At 35.5% G+C, this 18557-nt stretch overlaps 1 protein-coding gene and 1 pseudogene across 1 annotated transcript; one reads left to right on the top strand and one right to left on the bottom strand.

The window, feature by feature from the left end:
* The first annotated feature begins 3715 nt into the window (after positions 1–3715).
* LOC120129039 (60S ribosomal protein L12-3-like) lies at positions 3716–4460 on the top strand. Its single transcript, XM_039146641.1, has one exon. The coding sequence runs from the start codon at positions 3804–3806 to the stop codon at positions 4302–4304; it is 501 nt and encodes a 166-aa protein (XP_039002572.1). The 5' UTR covers positions 3716–3803; the 3' UTR covers positions 4305–4460.
* A 1911-nt stretch (positions 4461–6371) lies between these two features.
* On the bottom strand, positions 6372–9672 carry LOC120128623 (annotated as a pseudogene).
* Between the last annotated feature and the right edge of the window lie 8885 nt (positions 9673–18557).

Raw genomic sequence — 18557 nt, 5'->3', positions numbered from 1 at the left:
GGATTACTTGGTACGATCCATTTTAATACAAACCCAAGTAAAACTTCAATTCCAACATTTCAACTTAAGTGGTATCGGTATCATCCTCAAGGTACTGATACCTTTATGCTAGGGTATTGATACCCCACCCAGGTACCGATACCAATATTAACTTCAAAATTTCCCAGGTATCGATACCCTCCACATAGGTATCGATACATCTTCCATATGATACCGATATTGTTCATATAAGTATCGATACCCTATGAATCAGTTCTTCATAAATTGTCTTGAGGTATCGGTACATACTCAACAAGTATTGATACCCCTTAGCTCAGATTTCCATTTTCAAGCCCGAAAATTAAACACTTACCTCCAAATTCTACTTGTTAACTTTTTCTTATGCCTTAAAACTCATCCATATACATGCAAACCTTCTTTAAACCTCATAACACTTTATTATCTTTCATAATTAACCAAAATTCTTGAATCAAAGAATTTCACCAATTTTTCCATGTGTTCTAAATTCATTTATATTACCTCTAACTTCTTAATTAAACTCTTGACAAGTCAAATTCATCATCAGAACTTCAAAAACCTTTCTATATCAAAAGTTCATTTCTAAACTCTTAATAGAAATTCCTTTCTAATTCTCTCTTCTTGATGTTTTAAGCTTATATAAGCTTTCCTTAAGCTTATATAACACCCAAATAATCAAAACCCCCTTGAAAATTCAAGAAATCAATAATAAAATCCAACTTACCTTATAGCTAAAGCCCACGTGAAGAAGAGGAAAGCAAGAAGAAGAAGAGTCTTCCAGATAACTCCCCCCCACGTGTTTCACTTTTATATAAGGGAAAAAAATTTTTGAACTAAAATTACCATAATGCCCTTCTCTCTTTCCATAATTATAATTTAATCCAACACTGAAATATTCCTAATTAAGTCCTTAAACTTTTTAATTTTTCCTATATTGATCCCTAAATTTTTTAAAGTTCTCATTTTAGTCACTAACCCGATCTTTGGGATGTTACATTAATTTTGAGGAGTAAAATGAATTTAAAATAAATTTGATGAAAAAATGAAGTTTTCATTTAATTCGGGGAAAATTCATGAATTTTGAAACACTTGAAGTCTTATGGCATGATTTTTCCATTTTATTTAAGTTGGGTTTAAAGGCACCCTAAAACTAGAAACTTGCCCTATTTGGGAAACCTATCTTCTCTCTCTAAACCTTCCATTTTAGCATTTCAACTCCAAGAAAGTTCAAACGATGTTTCATCGCCGAAAGTAGCTCTGATAGTTACATCGTTCATCTCATCGTGTTCCTAGTGTCATTCCGAGTCAAACGGTTATCCTTTTTATGTCTCTGTCACGGTGTGTGGAGGGGTGAGCAATCGATATTTTCTGACGTAGCATAATCAAGCTCTTCGTCATTCATCGTTGTGAACCGAGCTTGGTAAGTGTCTCAAAACGCTTAAAATAATTTTAAAAAATTTTGGTAATTTTTATGTAGCCGGAAGCCACCACGCACGACGCCGCTACTCGTGAGGCTTTTCTACAACCCTGGTGGGCTTTTAGAAGCATGTCAACCCGATTCAAACCAGCTACCCAATTCGTAATCGTATCTGACCCGACCTGTATTCTTGTCTGGCCCAAAACCCAAACCAAATCAGACAGGCCTAAGCGAACCGAATTGAAACGATCAAATTGAATTGAATCGATCAAATCGAATTGAGTCGATTCGAGCCTAGCTGAGCAGTTGACCATTGACTGCCACCGTTGACCATCGTCATTGACTGTTAACTGGCGTTGACTTTGACCATTGACCGGTGTTGACTTTTTTTTCCTGAAAAACCTCCCTCTTGACATTTTTCGATGTCTTGGGTCTAATTTTACGGTCTATTTCACCAAATTCTAACCTGAAAGCCTCGAATCGAGCCCATTAAACCAAAGTTGCTTAGTATTTTTAGTATTTCTGCATTTTTATTTGGGAATTGATTATGGAATTAATCTAAGATTATATTTTTATAAAGGTACTCATGATTCCCTTGACCGATGGCCTACTAGGTCCAACGTTTTTCGTCCAACAAATCCGTACAGTCTACGTTCTTTGAGAGCTACTCGTAGGTTTTTGTAAATAGTTGAATTAAATTTTATTATTTACTATTTTAGGATTTTAATACATTTTTCTGACTCGTAGGATCTAAAGTTATCGCCAATCGTGATAAGCAGACCCGAGAGTAGGCTATCGTACCCGACTTCTCAAACTGGTACAAGTGTGTTCCTATTGGTGTTATAGTACTGTTTTGGACTATCTGCTTGAACTGTTTTAAAATTTTGATTATATTAAATACTATGATTGCATTATATCTGATTTGCATATATTTCTGACATGATCTCTGGCTACCATATTTCTATATCTGATTATAGAATATGACATGTTTTAATGTTTTAATAAATTAAAATACTTTTTCACTCAAATACATGCATATTTACTATTATTGGGGGTATGCTTGGAGGAAGTATTTCAGGCTTAGTCTATGACTTGTAAGACTTTATCGTAGGCATCTTTGCTTTGTGCACAGGGTTAGTCCTTACCACATATTCCTCTTCTTTGTGTACAGGGCAAGTCCTTACCGTAGGCATTTATGCTATCAATATAAGGTCCTTATTGGGTGTACATGTAGGTGTATGGTTCAAGGGAACATACACATTCTGGTGTCAAGAAGGGAGTAGAGTTCATGTTTTCAAAACCTATTTTATACTTAACTTTTACCGAAGTATTTTATTTGTATGTTTTTATACATTGCAAGGAGCATATTGGGGTTTTTAGCTCATTATTTAATTTTTAACTTTTCAGATAGTAAGCGACAGTAGGCTAGAAGACTCGACATCAAGAAGACCGATCTCTCCTCAGTTTTGTACCACTGTATATTTTTGTATGTCTTTTTTGTTATACTTTGGTGACACATATTTTTACCACTTTCTTCACATATATGTATTACTAATATTTTGTTTTCCGACACCGATATCTCTGTATATTTATCGTATGGATTTTTTCTAATGGTTATTTCAGTATTTTACCATTTCATGAGTTTTATTTAATGAAATAGATTTGGACTATGTTTTAAATATGAAAATGACTTCTATTACGACAGGTGATAGCTTAGATTCGGTCGTAACTCTCAGGCCAAGTCTAGGGGATTACAGATAAAATGAAGTATTCCAGACAACACTTTGTCGAGACTCGAGATGGAAGGAGTGAGCCTCAAATAATATCTCAAATGGAGGTGGGGTTAACAAAAGTCATTTTTATGTGTGTGAAGAAGAATAAGGATGAGGAGAATGAGGGGAGTTAACGGAGTTAAGTGTCACGTCAGCAAAAACTAATGGGAGATAACAACAGAATCTTACTGAAAACGAACTAAAAGTTCGATTACTGTATTGCAAGTTTCAAAAGTTGGGTGATCAAAATGCAAATATTCTAAAGTTTAGAGACTATTTATATAATTTTCCCTAATAATAATTTAGGATCTAATTTTTTTAAATGGATGATAGAACTCCATGTTACGTTACTTCATCCCTGGCATGAGGTAAAAGTCAATTTTTAGAATAAGCATCCCAATGGGCAAATAAGAGGCGTAGAGATTTCCCAAACTCTCTGGACTATTATCGTTATTTCTAAAGCCCAAAATTTCTCAAACCCCAAACCCCTAATTTTCCACCTCTTTAAACTCCAACACTGCTCATTTCCACGTCGCCGCCGCACAAATTCACACTCTTTGCTCTCTAACTAACCTCTCAAATTCCAAACCCTAAACATGCCGCCGAAGTTCGACCCGACCCAAGTCGTCGACGTCTTCGTTCGAGTTACCGGAGGTGAAGTCGGAGCTGCCAGTTCCCTCGCGCCCAAGATCGGTCCTTTGGGTCTCTCCCCCAAGAAAATTGGCGAAGACATTGCCAAAGAAACCGCCAAGGACTGGAAGGGATTACGTGTTACCGTCAAGCTTACCGTCCAGAACCGTCAAGCCAAAGTCACCGTAGTCCCCTCCGCCGCCGCTCTGGTCATCAAGGCTTTGAAAGAGCCTGAAAGGGATCGTAAGAAGACGAAGAATATCAAGCATAATGGGAATATTAGCCTTGATGATGTGATCGAGATTGCCAGAGTCATGAGGCCTAGATCCATGGCTAAGGATCTGAGAGGAACCGTGAAGGAGATCTTGGGAACTTGTGTCTCTGTTGGGTGCACGGTTGATGAGAAAGACCCTAAAGACCTGCAGCAGGAGATTTCTGATGGGGATATCGATGTTCCCTTGGAGTGAACAAAGATAAAGTTCATGTTTTTTTTGGGTGGTTGTTTAACATATGATAATGATCGAGTTCCCCAGGGGTTTCATATGCTCAAGAATTTTCTGTAGGTGGTGGATTTAATATATTCCGAATAAAGATACCTATGATTTAAGTTTTTGTTTTGGTGATTTTGCTTATTGTGGAAGTTCAATACTGGGATGAAATATCGATTTAGATTGAAGCCATTTTCAGATGCACTTAATTTTCTTCTGTTTTTGATGAAATTACTGAATGTGTGATGGGATTCTTGAGTTAAAGCATTGGATTTCCTCCTGATTATATTATGTTTTGATAGCACTTCGCCATTTGTTGATGATTAGTTCAAGCAATTACTGAGTTTGATTTTGTTTCAGTAACATTGAATCAGCCTATAGACTGTTTCGATAGATTGTTGATGATTAGTTCAAGCACTGTGCCATTTGTTGAAGATTAGTTCAAGCAATTAATGAGTTAGACTTTGCCCAGGGGTGTTGATGCTTTGGGTCAATAGTTTCAATTTGATATTTTATTCATGCTTAGATTGTCAGCTAACATGCTTTTCAGCGAGCTATTTAATCAAACTCATATCTGCTCATTAAATCATTTTCTACTGTTTAGGTGGTTTTGCTCATTGTGGAACGAATGCTTGAATGAAATATTGGGGTTGATGAATGCATTTCCAAATTTGCTTCTATGTTTGATGAAATTATTGAATTTGTGATGGGATTTTTTAGTTACAGCTTTGGATTTTCTCTTGTTCATCGTCTGCTTCCGTAGCATTTTGCCATTTGTTGATTGGTTAAAGTAGTCGCTGATTTAATTGTTTCAGTCGCATTAATAACAGTGGATTCTTTTTGGATGTGATAATCTAAGTGGTATTTGTCTTTAAATCAATGGATTATACGTAGTATTCTGTTGACGCTTAGATTCTTTACATTTTCAGTAAACCCTTTTCATGGCTGGTCTTGGAATTCATTTTCTATTTCTAGCATTTTGAATGCTAGAAATTACCCTGGAATCAACGTTTGTTATTCACCTGATAGAACAGAATACTAATTTTAGTGAAAAAAATTCATTGCTTCCCCGGATTTCAATCCTCTCTTTAGATCAGTCGAAAACCATGTCGGTGAATGTTTGTTTAAGCTCACCATTTAAACCTCTTTTGGAGTTGTGGTCTTCACCAATCTCAATTGATTTCTTAGAACCAAAAGGTTCTTTTTTGGAAGTCCTCCCCAGGTTTTATAACATCTCTCTTCTTTCTTGGAACAGAAGGAAGAGAGGTATTTCCCATTGTTTTAACCCTTTGTTAACATCAACAAAATATCAGAATTTGACTCTTCATTGAATCCTTCAAAAAAAAAAAAATGGCAAAGAAAAGCGGGCAAAGAAGTTATTGGATGGAAGTAGCTCCGGCTCCCATCATTTACCCAGAAAAGCCTTCAAGTTCTCCTGGTTTGGAAACGATTTTTGAAGATGTTGCAGAGGGATATGATGACGTTGCTTGATATATCTGAATTCTTTCAGTCTTTTAGCTATCTAAGTAATGTTTTCATTGTCTCGTGTTAGAACAATGGTTCCTGAGGGATTGAGAAAACTAAGCATTCATTGAATTAGCAATGTAACTATAATTTTTGTGTATCACTCTTATTGTAAATTTGTATATGTATGTGTATATATATACCCTATTTATGAAAGAAACAAGTCAAAAGATTCTCTCAAATCAAAACATGTTTAGACGGATACTTCCCTTAAATGATTTTTCCGGACATTTTACCCCTTATTTCTCATACTAATCAAAACACGTCACAACATTGTTTAATTTTAATTTATTTTATATAAAGAAATGAAAATCAATTAAAAATTAAAATTATATAATATGTCAAAATGCCCCTGCTTCTTTTTCTCGCCCTCCACCGTGCACTCTCCCTTTCCCTTGCACCACCATCCTTTTTTTCTTCTTGCGACGAGGAGAAGCATTCCCCCCTTTGACGGGGCCAAATTCATGAACCCTACATTTCAACTTTTTTTTTCTTTTTTTGCCTTATAATTTCCCATCTGAATCAACATTTTCCCCAAATCTGATCTTTCTTCTTCTTTTCTCTGAGAAAACAGTCCAAAGAAGCGACGATCTCAGATTGGGCGTTGAGAGACAAGCGGTGGCGGCTCCAACCGTCAACGCAAAGCCACCGCTTACATACGAGCGAACAAAGGTTCCGATCTCCGGGACCGAGGAATTGAAAAACATAAGCTAAACACTCATCGGGAATCTCAGCTGTGTAATCCCGATTCTCCACAAACTCATCGGAAAATCTATCGCTCGAAACAAAACTAGAAGTGGAAAAGCCAAATCGACCGCTGAAGGAGTTCTCCCTGTCTGAAGCTTCACAAACAAAATGGAGAGGGTTAAATCATTACCCCATGTTTTCTTCCTCAATTGGCTCCCGAGCTTCACAAAACTATCGGGGTTTTTGGACTGAAATTTGGAATCAAAGGCAGATTAATAAAGATATAACCTTTTTGGACATTGATGGAGTTGGAAGGAGCGATGGAGAGGGTAAGAAAGTTTGGGAGAGATTAGGATACAAAATGGAGAAAAGGAAAAGAGGAGTGTTGGTTCTGCAGAAAGGAGTGCAATGTGGAGGGGGAGAAGAAGAAGGAGGGGCCATTTTTGACATATTATATAATTTTAATTTTTTCATATAAAATAAATCAAAATTAAATGTGTAGTAATCTGATTGTGTGAGAATTTATTTTTTAAAAGAAATAATGATTTGGGTCAATCGATGTAACAATTTATAATAAAAACAAGCGTTTTGAAAATTACTTTAAAATGTAATTCGATATAAATGGTATAATTTAGGGAGTAATGTGATATTTAAACCTAATTTATTCAACTTAAAATATTATTACTTATAGTTAATAATAGTTTCATTTACGAATAAAATTTGTATATTATGAAATTTTTTAATTTAAAATGTTATCTATCTACTTTAAAAAATTAGATAATTAATAATAATTTCTATTATAATTGAGAAAGTTTTAATAATAATTTTTAAAATTACAACCTAAATGATTATACATTTTATAAAAAAATTAATTTTAATTTAAAATATTATTCATATTACTTTAAAAAGTTACGTTGTTGATAAATTTTTCGGCTACAATTGATTTCTATCAAGTTAATTTTACCTATTATATTTTAGACTCATTATGTTCATGTATAACTAATATGAACCAAACATAAGAACACAGTACGTGCATCTTTTATTCAAGCAAACTAAAGACTTTAGTGGTCGCTTATTCTGCTGCTCAAACACACAAAGCAACCTGAGAGCATTTCCCACTTCCCCTGCATTCATCTTCAAAACCACAAAGTATGCATGTTGGACTGTTTCTTTAACAAAGAGAAGGAAATCGAATCCTTCATTTACAACAAACGGATCCAAGTCATCTATAATATCGGACTCGGTAACAGTCTTACTTCCTGTAGTTCCATTTCTAGCAAGTCCTGGGTAGTAAACAAAGTTGATACCAGGGTTAGCATCACCGAAGTATTATCATCCACAAAATAAACGCCGAACGCCTTGCGATCCACGGGATACGACGGCAAGAACCAATCTGTGACATCAGAGTTCTAATGCTCGCTCCAATATCAATATACACCAAACCTTGCTTATCAGATATGTTGACGAACTCAGGCATGTAATGAATATTCGAAGTAGGGTGAAGCTACTTCAAGGGCAAGAAGCTGGACAAAGTAAAGTGAATGTTATGAATATTAGAATGTAGTTGCTTTCCTTTCCAACGAGTGCAGGTTAAGTTTCTGTTGTGTAAACTGCATCGTTAATCAAGTGGTTGTGGATTGAGTGAGTTAGGAGAGGTTGTTAGAATACTAGTTTCAACTTATTCATACCACTTTGTATAATACCACCTGGTCTCTTTAGAGATATTACAGGTTTTTCATCAATAAAGATTGTGAGAGTACGGCCTCTCTTTCTTACTCTTCTCTCTCAAGCTTTCGTTCCCCATTTGTTTGTGTTTCCTGTGCTAGCATATCTGCTTAACACAAATATGATTAGAATCATAACAAGGCAAATAAGCAATACTTGTTCCAAACCAAACTGGCTTCTCCTCCGAAAGAGGCTCGATGTTATCTAATATATCTTCGCTGTTTGCCATAGACGGACAATCGGCCGGAAGCCGATACTGCTCGAAGTAAGAGGCGTTTTCAAGTTTCTTCTTGAATACAATCAATGTGAAGTTATCCACATAATCAACATGAACAACAGTGGAAGCTTTCAGTAAGGAAGAAACAGGGGTAACAGACCGTATCAAGCTAGTAGGGTCCAAACCACTCGGACCGACAAGCATGGACCCTATTCCACCGGGCTTTAAAACACGTTCATTCTCAAGCACAAGAATAGCAGGGCCCGAAACCTTATTGCGGTCCCTAGATATCACAAAATCATAAGAATTGTCATGATAATCGAGGTCATGAGTAAATTTCTTATGCTTAAGAGAAAAGGGGTGCATGTAAACCCCAGTAACATCAGAGAATCCCAAGTCTCTCAATGCCATAACAGCCGACATTGAGCCTTCGTCGACACAAAGAGCTTTTGCAGTGTAACTCAACATTTGCTTTTCCATTAACTCTTTAACCACGCTGGTTATCAAGTTCATGTTTTGTTCACATTGAACCGATCCAAATGAACCCCAAACTTTGGAGAACAAGAACTTGCCGGGGAAAACGTTGGAGCTTGAAGAACCGGGTCTAATGGCACAACCTGCCGAGGTAGAAAGGGTATACAAAATATCTGGACCGCTCCCGGAAATCATTTGCAGCGAAGGAACAATCGACAAAGCAGCTGCAAGCATGAAAGCGCGTACAAGGACACGCCTCCGTAAAGACCCTTGAAATATTATCGGCTTGGGGGCCTTAAAATCCATGAATTTTTTCAGTAGGAACAAGAAAGATCCAATATGAAGAGGAGAGAGTTGTTTTTTTTATTGTTGTATCAACTAAAATGTGAAAACCCAGAGAGATTGAAGCCAACACAAAAATGAGAAAACCAAATTTAGCGAGTGCAATACCTGGAGGAAATGTGATTTACACCCACGAGAAGACCCATTGATCTTTGAGCAGTTAACCATACCTTCATTGGAACCCTTTTTCTCGACTTCATTTGAAACAAAATTCCCTCCATTTCCCCCCCCCCCCAGGAAACACCCTCAAAGACTACATCTTTAACCACACTACTTCTCATCCTTCGATAAATTAGCTTCAATCTCAATCTGGGTTTTCAGCTTTTGATCGAAATAACGAAATAAAACCCAAAAAAAAAGATGAAATATTTCAGTTAGGGCTTCTTTCCCGAATGAGGAGATGCATGAAGTGTGAAAAGAAGGCCAACGCTTTGTTTAGCTGAAAGCAAAGAGAAACGTATAGATCTCAATGCAGAATAATTATGGAGGGGACAATGAGGACGGAGGAAGATTCTTACGTGTCGTGTGTCGTAACCGTCTTTCGGTTAGATCTCGAAATTAGGCTTCGACTTGAAAATTGTAGATTGGAATCACCACTGATCATTTATTTTATGAAAAATGGGTTGATCGGATACCTTATTTCTTACCTGATCTGCGTCTTACCAAAGATGTGTCGGATTCGAGAGTCGATTACAGTCAATGAAGGGTTAGCACCCTTGAACTGTCCTTTTGGTACTATATAATTTCCAGTTGTCTTAAATTAAGAAAAATTGAAAATTTAAATTGAAATGTAAAACTCTTATCCTAATTGCTTACCTTTGATCAATTGAGAATTTTTCTACAAAGTTAAAATGTTAGATGAAATAAATAAATAAAAAAATATTAAATAAGTCAAATGAAAGGAATAAATAAATAAATAAATCAAAGAAAAAAAATAAAATAAAGAAACATATAATAAAAAAATGATGATAAAAATATTAAATAAACTGAATAAAAAATAAGATAAAATAAAATAAAATAAAATAAATATAATAAGAAGTAAGTAGTAATAATAATAATATGCATATATGTATATATCTAATAAAAATATATAAATCTAAAAAAAAGAAATACCATCATTTCACCGAAATGTGAAGTTTTGGTCAGATTGTGAACAAGGGGGGCCATGAGAAAATGATAATTCAAAGGTTAGGTAGGCTAGTGATATATATAATATAATATTCAATAAGATAATTAAAAAAGCAATAAAAATATATGTACATATATACATGAACATTAGGAAAATAGAATACAAACAAACAAATAAAATATATATTAAGATAAAAAAAGAAACAAAATATTTACATATATAATAACGTTTAAACAAGATATTAATATGAAATAATAAAAGGAAATAAAATAAAATGAAAATGAAAAAAAATAATACTAATAGCAATATATCTATACGTATATATATAAGAAATAGTGATATAAAATATATATGTAAAAAATGGTATAATATAACATAAATAAATAAATAAAACACCAAAAATAGATAAATATAGTAAATAAATAGAAAAATATAATTAAGTATGTATATATATAATAAGGATTAAAATGAAATGAAAAGCAAACCGAGTGGCCAATTTAAAAGCGAATCAGAGTTTAAAAATCAGATTTGGGACCAAAATAACAGACCTATAAGGCAGGAGGGACCAAAAGGGTAGTTTACCCTAATTGGTTCAGAAACACACGGATCTGACGGGTTATGGATCGGGTTGGGCAGTCCAATGGGTTTAATATTTAAGTTAAATTTTTTTAAAGCTTTCATAATCTCTCATTCTCAAAACAGAGAACCCTCACCCTCCACCGTTTTTCTCTTTAATGTTCTTCACAAATGAAGAACATGAAAAAGCTTTCCAGAATCTGGTCGTAGGCCACCCTTGCGCCGCCTCGCCGCTGTCGATCATCGGCGGTAAAAAAATGATTTTTTACTTTTTCGAAAGCTTTTCTTCTCTAGTTTTCAAAAATCAAAACATTTTTTATAAAATATGAGCCTCGGGGCTAGATCTACAAAAGAAGATCACGACCAAACCCCTCCGTTCATCGGCTAAAACGCTCCCTTTGAGTTCCTTTCGAACCAAAAAACAGCAAAGACACTAAACTAGACAAAGACAACACTCAAAAGTATGAATCTTACCTTTCTTTCTTTCGAATATAAATGCTTTCAAATGAAATACTGCTCTTGGTTGCGATTTGTAAGTAACTTTTGCTTTTTTACTTCGTATCCACTGCAGTGTACAAATGGACTGATTACATGTATTTATACTAAAAATAAACTATTTTTAGCTTGCTTTCTGAGTCATACTCGAACTAAACTAATGCCTTATTTGCTATTTTTTCGGTGTCCCAAACATCCACGTTGTTGCGGATGTTGTATGAGTGATGGAGTGCCTTGAAACTCGGCGTTGAATGTGTGAAAGGAGAGCTGGTAGCGGCGTGATACCCTTGGAGTCTTGGTGATGCGGCGCAGATGAGAACCGAATGGAAAGCTAGGGTTTCTGGAAACCTTTACGTGTTGTGGACCGTTGGATCATACCTTGATCCAACGGTTCCCATTGTTGGCGGCTGGGACAAGAGTGGAGTGAGCTAGGGTTTCTGAAAACCCTAACCTGTTGTGGGTCTGGACCATTAGGCATTGTTGGGCCTGATACAAAATGTAAAACATGTTTATAATAATATTTATACAATATATATATAATATATATAAATATATGTTCATTCCAGTCACAAAAAGTGTGTCTACAGCTGCCCCTCTTTGCCCATAGTCGTGTAACGGGGATATGGCAAAGATTAAAAGACACACTTTTCATTTACCACAAATGTATCATCCCTATAGGGGTCAAATCCTATAGAATATCCTCTGTTGTAGAGTTAAAATCCGATAATTGGATTAAATCACAAAATTACTCCCTCGTCGTGAGGTCAGGATAAACTGGAAACTTCTGAGCGCGATATCCTTCGTCGTGAAGTTGAAATCGTACTCAAAACCATTGGCAAGTGGCCTCTGAACCGTCTTCTAGCTCACGATACTTCGTCGTGGAGGTGAAAAGCTTGTCCTGAAGACTTCGGTATTGATGCGTCATAGATGACTCACTCGTCGTGAAGTTGGGTCAATCTGTTGGTGAAGTTGGAATTGTATACGGCCTCTTCGTCGTGAAGTTAACCCTGGGAATTGGATATCCTTTGTCGTGAAGTTGAAATCCAATGAGTTGTATTGCTCCGAGTCCAATATCCTTCGTCGTGAATTTGAAATTGGTTTTGGAACTGGAAAATTGTTTGTTGACAGTCAGCCGCCCCTTCACCTTGAAGTTGAGCTTGTGCTGTCTTGAGTCCAATATCCTTCGTTGTGAAGTTGAAATTGACTCTGAAAGTTGTTTGTTGACAAGCAGACGCCCCTTCGTCGTGAAGTTGAGCTTGTGTTGTCTTGGGTCCAATATCCTTCGCTGTGAAGTTGAAATTGGTTATGAAATTGGGAAGCCCCTTCGCGTTGAAGTTAAGCCTCGAATGTCACGATATCCTCCGTCGTGGAGTTGAAATCATGGATGTGTAGGTACGATATCCTCTGTCGTAGAGTTGAAATCGCGGATGGCCCATTCGTCGTGAAGTTGAGCCTTGACTTGAATATCCTTCACCGTGAAGTTGAAATCCAAGTATTGTATGTTACGGGTGGACACGATTCCCTTCACCATGAAGTTGAAATCGTGGATGACCCATTTATTTTGAAGTTTGGCTTCGAGCTAGATATCATTCGTTATGAAGTTGAAATCTACTCTCGAGCAAATTGTGTCGTTTCGAGTCCAATATCCTTCGCTGCGAAGTTGAAAATTGACTCTAGCTAGAATCTGCAAAATTATGCACATATGCGATGCTATGCATACGATGCTCTTTTGTATGCCTAAAATATATATGCAAAATATGTTATTTTAGGGTTTGGATAGAAATCTCAATCCCTGGTTGTCAGCCTTGATGACTCTTGACGCTAGAATCTTGAATTTCTGATTCTTGATCTTGGATTCTTCAATATGCTTAAAACAAAATGTTGATCTGTGAAGGGAATAATTGCGTGACCAGTCTTCATTCCATCTCTGACTCAGTTTGTCTTTATTTCCACCAGGGTGTACTCTTGCAAACCTCAACCTAAGACAATTTATTTTCCTTTCCCTATCAAATTTTGCCCCAAAAAAATTGGCTTCTCCTGCCCCAGTTTCAATCTTGAGCTTCGAAGAGATATTCGTTGATTTCCAATACATGCTTCCAGAGAACTCATCTTGTTTGAAAATGCTTTTCTTCCTTTGAATTTTCAAAATTTTGAAAAATATCAAAAGGAGTTTTGGAAAATATTGTCTTCTTCTAGGTTTCAGAATTGAAGTAAATCATAAAACAAGAGTTTATTGGATATCAAAAGAATAAAATGCTCTTTTAATCTTTGATAACTGCAAACTTTTGACAAATATCAAGAATGAAAAGTTGGTTTAGAGGTGGGTTATTAAGGTTTGTTTCATCGATTCAGTCATCATGAAGATCATGACATACCCTTTTTCTTGATTTGATCGGAGGCGAAAAAAGTTCCATAACTAGCATAATCAATGGCTAGACCTTTCAGAATACTTCTATTTCAGTTATCTGAAATCTTCCATATGTTCAAGTTTTGCAAGCTCCTCTAACAAAGGTAGTACATAAATATCGATATAAAAATGAGATTCTTGAGTGCTCGTGTGTATTTGACTATAACAGGTGTTCCTTAACTCCCTTAGTCCATTTTTACCGAAACTCCTTATTTAAATTTGCCATTGTCTGGCTAGCTGAATCCATAAAGCCGGGGCGTTTAACCAATTGCTCTAGAGGGACAGCTCAATATGTAAATACCTTCATCAGGTTAGCTGAATCTTATCCATAAAGTCGGGGAGTTTAACCAATTGCCTTAGAGGGACTGCTCAAACTTTATTGTATAGTATAATCGCCTTTATCAGGCTAGCTGAATATTATCTATAAAGCCGGGGCTTTTAACCAATTTCTCTAGAGGGACAACTCAAGCTTTATTGTATATATATAATATTATAATGTGGGTATACGGATACAATTTCTTAAGTTTGTCAAGAAGAACCTGTTATAGTCTAGGTTTTTTTGAAAGTCAAGGAATCTCATCTTTAGAATTCAATTTCCAAACAACTAACCTAAACTAGATTTGCTTACTTGACTATTCCATCTGTGAAGATCATTATCATCACTGAACGTCTTGAACAAAAGTATAAACCAATGCAATCTCATGTGCTAGTTGCCCCATTATGTTCGCTCCTAACACATACCTGAATACCAAACCTTTGATGGACTCTTCATGAGAAGAGAAAACTAGTTCGGTCTCTGTAAGAGAAAAACATGTATTCTGATGTATCTTTTAAATTAGGACCAAGAGGTCTTTGTTTTGCAGTGTTCAATCTTGTCAGTTGTCAAATATTTACAACCTCAATTATTAAAAAACTTTTAATTCAGGTGATATTCAAGGAATTTCAAGTTGTAAATTTTGTTCATCATTCAACATAAATTCATTTAAATATCCAAAAAGAGTTAAAAAATAAGTTCCAAATACAAGAAAATTAAAAAACAATTTCAAACAGAATGCCACGAAATGGAATAAGGCCTCATTTGGGTGCCCCACTAGTTGGATTAGGGCTTTCATCTGCGCTAGTTCCCCACTCCTTCCTGGCCGAGGCTCTTTTTTGATGTACCCTCAGACACATCAATTTCTGCCTCCTCCGGCTCATTTTCCATGGAAAATCCCACTTCTTCGTGACTTATCAGTATTTTTTTTCCTGGTTGCTGGAAATTGGGCACAAATTTAGATCCAAAACGATTTTCCTCGGTGGTGATAGTTTTGGTTGGATCCCGAACACATATTGCAGCTGTGATGGGCGTAATATTCATTAATCCTCCTGAGTTGCCCAGAATCCCTCTTACCTTCAGGAAATCTGATATAGGTGTTGAAGCTACGTCTGCTCCACTGATTCTTAAACCCACGGGCCAATCTCGGACCACATTCATAAAAGCTCATTTACTTGGATTTCTTTTTCGATCCTCCTGCACCTTAGGTTTTTTTATAGGAATCCTCTGTTGAAGCAGTTTGAGGTGTCTTCCTAGGTACAACTGCCCCATCCATTCTCAAACCCACAGGCCAGTCTCGGATTACATTCACGGAAACCCTCATGTTCGGATGTTCTTCGTAGGCATTCTCTGTTGAATTGACAACTTCCGAGTCTTCTACCTTGCTCTTCTGGATTCTTATTCTAAAGGATCCTCAAAGTTTCCAGGAACTTTAGCTGAACAAGCTAGGGTTCAATCTTGGTTTACCCAAGGAATCTCCTTGTAGGTCCATTTTACATTCGGGGGCCATTGTGGTTGGATATATCCCGGTGTAATAAATCCGGCTGAGAGCATTGAGTGCCCTGTTTTGATGATTGAAAAGGGGTAGAACCTCTAATTATGAGATGTTGATCCTTCTTGGCTTTCTTGGTCAACATTCGGTCATATTTTGTGACCCTATTCTTTGAGTGAAACTTATCTCTCACAAGGGAATGCTCATTTTCCACGGTTGGCCTAGGGGAACCTTCTATAACCACATTTGGTTTTTGGGGCGGACCTGAAATATTTGGCTTTTTAACAGGTCCTCTGGTCATTGTCATTTCAGCTTCATCATCAACATTCATAGGATCCATGTAACATCCCAAACTACGGGTTAATGACTAAATTTTAAAAATTTCAGAATATGGTGATTAAAGTAGAATAGTTTAATAGTTTAATGATTTATGTGGAGATATTTCCTGAAAGTTATTAGTAAATATTAAAGGATTCAAAGGGTAAATAAGTAATTGAACAAGGAAAATAATTAAATAATAATTAATGGGTATTATAATACCCATGTGGATAATGACTGAAGAGATAAGCTTCAAAGCAATTCTCTTCTTCATCTTCTTCTCTTCTCCACGTGAAAACTCAAAGCAAAGGTGAGTTCTCTAATTTCTTGATTGTTTGTTGATTTTAAGCATGAGTTTTGATCCTTAGAGGATAACTAAGCTTAAGGAAAGCTTAAGTTATCTTAAAAATCAAAAGATGAAGAAGTTATAAGAGATTTCAGAAAATGAGTTTTTATATGAAATCATGGAATATAGTTGATAAGTTGAATTTTAAGTTGAATTTGACTTGTCATCTATGAGAATAAGAAGATAGAAGTGTTAGAATTATATTTAGAACATATTGAAATTTTAGTATGATTCTTGAATTACATATGAAGGATAGGATTTTGAAGTCATAGAGGATTTTCATGGATATAAGTTAGTTTAAGTAATGGTAGTTGAGTTTAATGACATGGTAGGGGTTTAAAATAGAAAATTGAAGGAAAATTGATGATTTTCGAGCTTAAAATACAATTTCTGGGTAGAGGGAACCGATACCCTATGAATGGGAATCGATTCCCCCTCTTGAACGAAAAATTACAGTATGTTCAGGGGGTATCGATTCCCCCTAAATGAAAATATAGAATTTGATTCATTAAACTGGTTTAAGTTATTAACATCAAGTTTAAAGTTTAGGCTTCTGATAATTGTTTTGAAATGATATATTTATGTAGATATTGAGCCTAAACAAGTTCCGGAATAATCAAAGGATTATAATCGAATCAAAGCAAGGCTAAGGTGAGTACAATTTAAATTGTACTTATGTGATTGATCAAACATTGGCTTGCGATGAGTCAATGATAGAGTTACTATGGTAAGAAGTAACTTATAAAATGTTATGTGATTACTATGTGTGCATTAGTACATAGAAATGGATGTATGTTTAGATGTTACATGATTTACATGCTTACATGAAAATGTAACATATGATATTAGATATATATTTACACATACATGTGGTATGTGACAGAAGAGAAGGAACATGTGATTATGAGATAAATGATTACACGTACATGTGATACGTGACTGAAAAGAAAAGATATGTGTTTATAAGAGAAAGAATATGAATAAGTAATGTGAACTGTTATAAATGATAATGCCCATGTTATGTGATATGAGAGCTAGGGGTATAGTTGGCATGCCAAGGGTCGAGGGTTTACCTATGTTCTTCGGGACATATGGACTGTTTACCTATGTTCTTCGGAACATATGGACTGTTTACCTATGTTCTTCGGGACATATGGACTGTTTACCTATGTTCTTCGGGACATATGGACTGATTACCTAGGTTTTTCGGAATCTATGGACTGGTCATTCGGGATATTTATACGATCTTTTGTGACAGCATAGTGGTGCACAACCTCAATGTACTCACATACCTTAAGTTCTCAAAAGTATACATGGGCTAATACATGGTCTTTACAGAGAGTAAATAAATAAATTGATTTGCTACTATGTATGTTTTGTTGTGAAGTAGTATATGTGTTCCATGGTATGTAGAGAAATGTTCGATATATATATTTATAAGATAAAAAGGTATTAAAAGTACTTGTATTATCTTATGTTATCATGTATACTGAATTATATGCGACACGATTGAATTCATAGATTGAATGTTTATATTTATGAGAAATGCATTATTATTATGTTTTTGCTTCACTAAGTCTATGAAGCAGAAGGATCAAAGCTAAGTTCAAAGTAACAACATATCTCTGCTCAAAGATCAGATCAGAAGTAAATTACACAGTATGTATTATTATGTGATAAATAGGCTGGCATGTAAATAAAGTAGGTAAATTAGGTATTTATGCTCTGATCGAGTTTTGTAATATTTTAAACATATTTATATAAGTATAAAAGCAAAGAAATGAACGGTTAAATTTTTACGAGTGTTATGTACAATTTACGAAAATCACTGTAGCACTGTAGCAGGTTACTGTAGTATTGTTCATATCGTAATTCACCGTTCATAAACACGTTTTTATCTCAAAATTTTATACCAAACACAATTGAATAATATATGATTGTATTTTCTTAATATAAATTCAAACGTTCAGTTATTTTACAAGAATAAAGGTTTTGAAAATGTCAATGTGACATCTCGGACTCGTATCCAGGTCGGGTACAGGTTGGGGTGTTACAATCCACTAGTGGCTTCCCTCCATGGATCACAACATTTATCATATCCATTAACTTAGTCATCTGTTCTCTGGATTCATCCTGAAATCTTCTTGTTTGATCAATCATCTCTTGTTGGGTTTTCAGGAGTTGCTC

This window comes from Hibiscus syriacus, unplaced genomic scaffold, assembly GCF_006381635.1.
Source record: "Hibiscus syriacus cultivar Baekdansim isolate YM2019G1 unplaced genomic scaffold, ASM638163v2 tig00110482_pilon, whole genome shotgun sequence".
In the NCBI taxonomy this organism is placed as follows: domain Eukaryota; kingdom Viridiplantae; phylum Streptophyta; class Magnoliopsida; order Malvales; family Malvaceae; genus Hibiscus; species Hibiscus syriacus.
Note: the sequence above shows the minus strand (reverse complement) of the source record. Positions and strands in the feature narration are given on the sequence as shown.

Coding starts and splice junctions, on each gene's coding strand:
- LOC120129039 (XM_039146641.1), top strand. CDS start 3,804: ATGCCGCCGAAGTTCGACCCGACCCAAGTCGTCGACGTCTTCGTTCGA.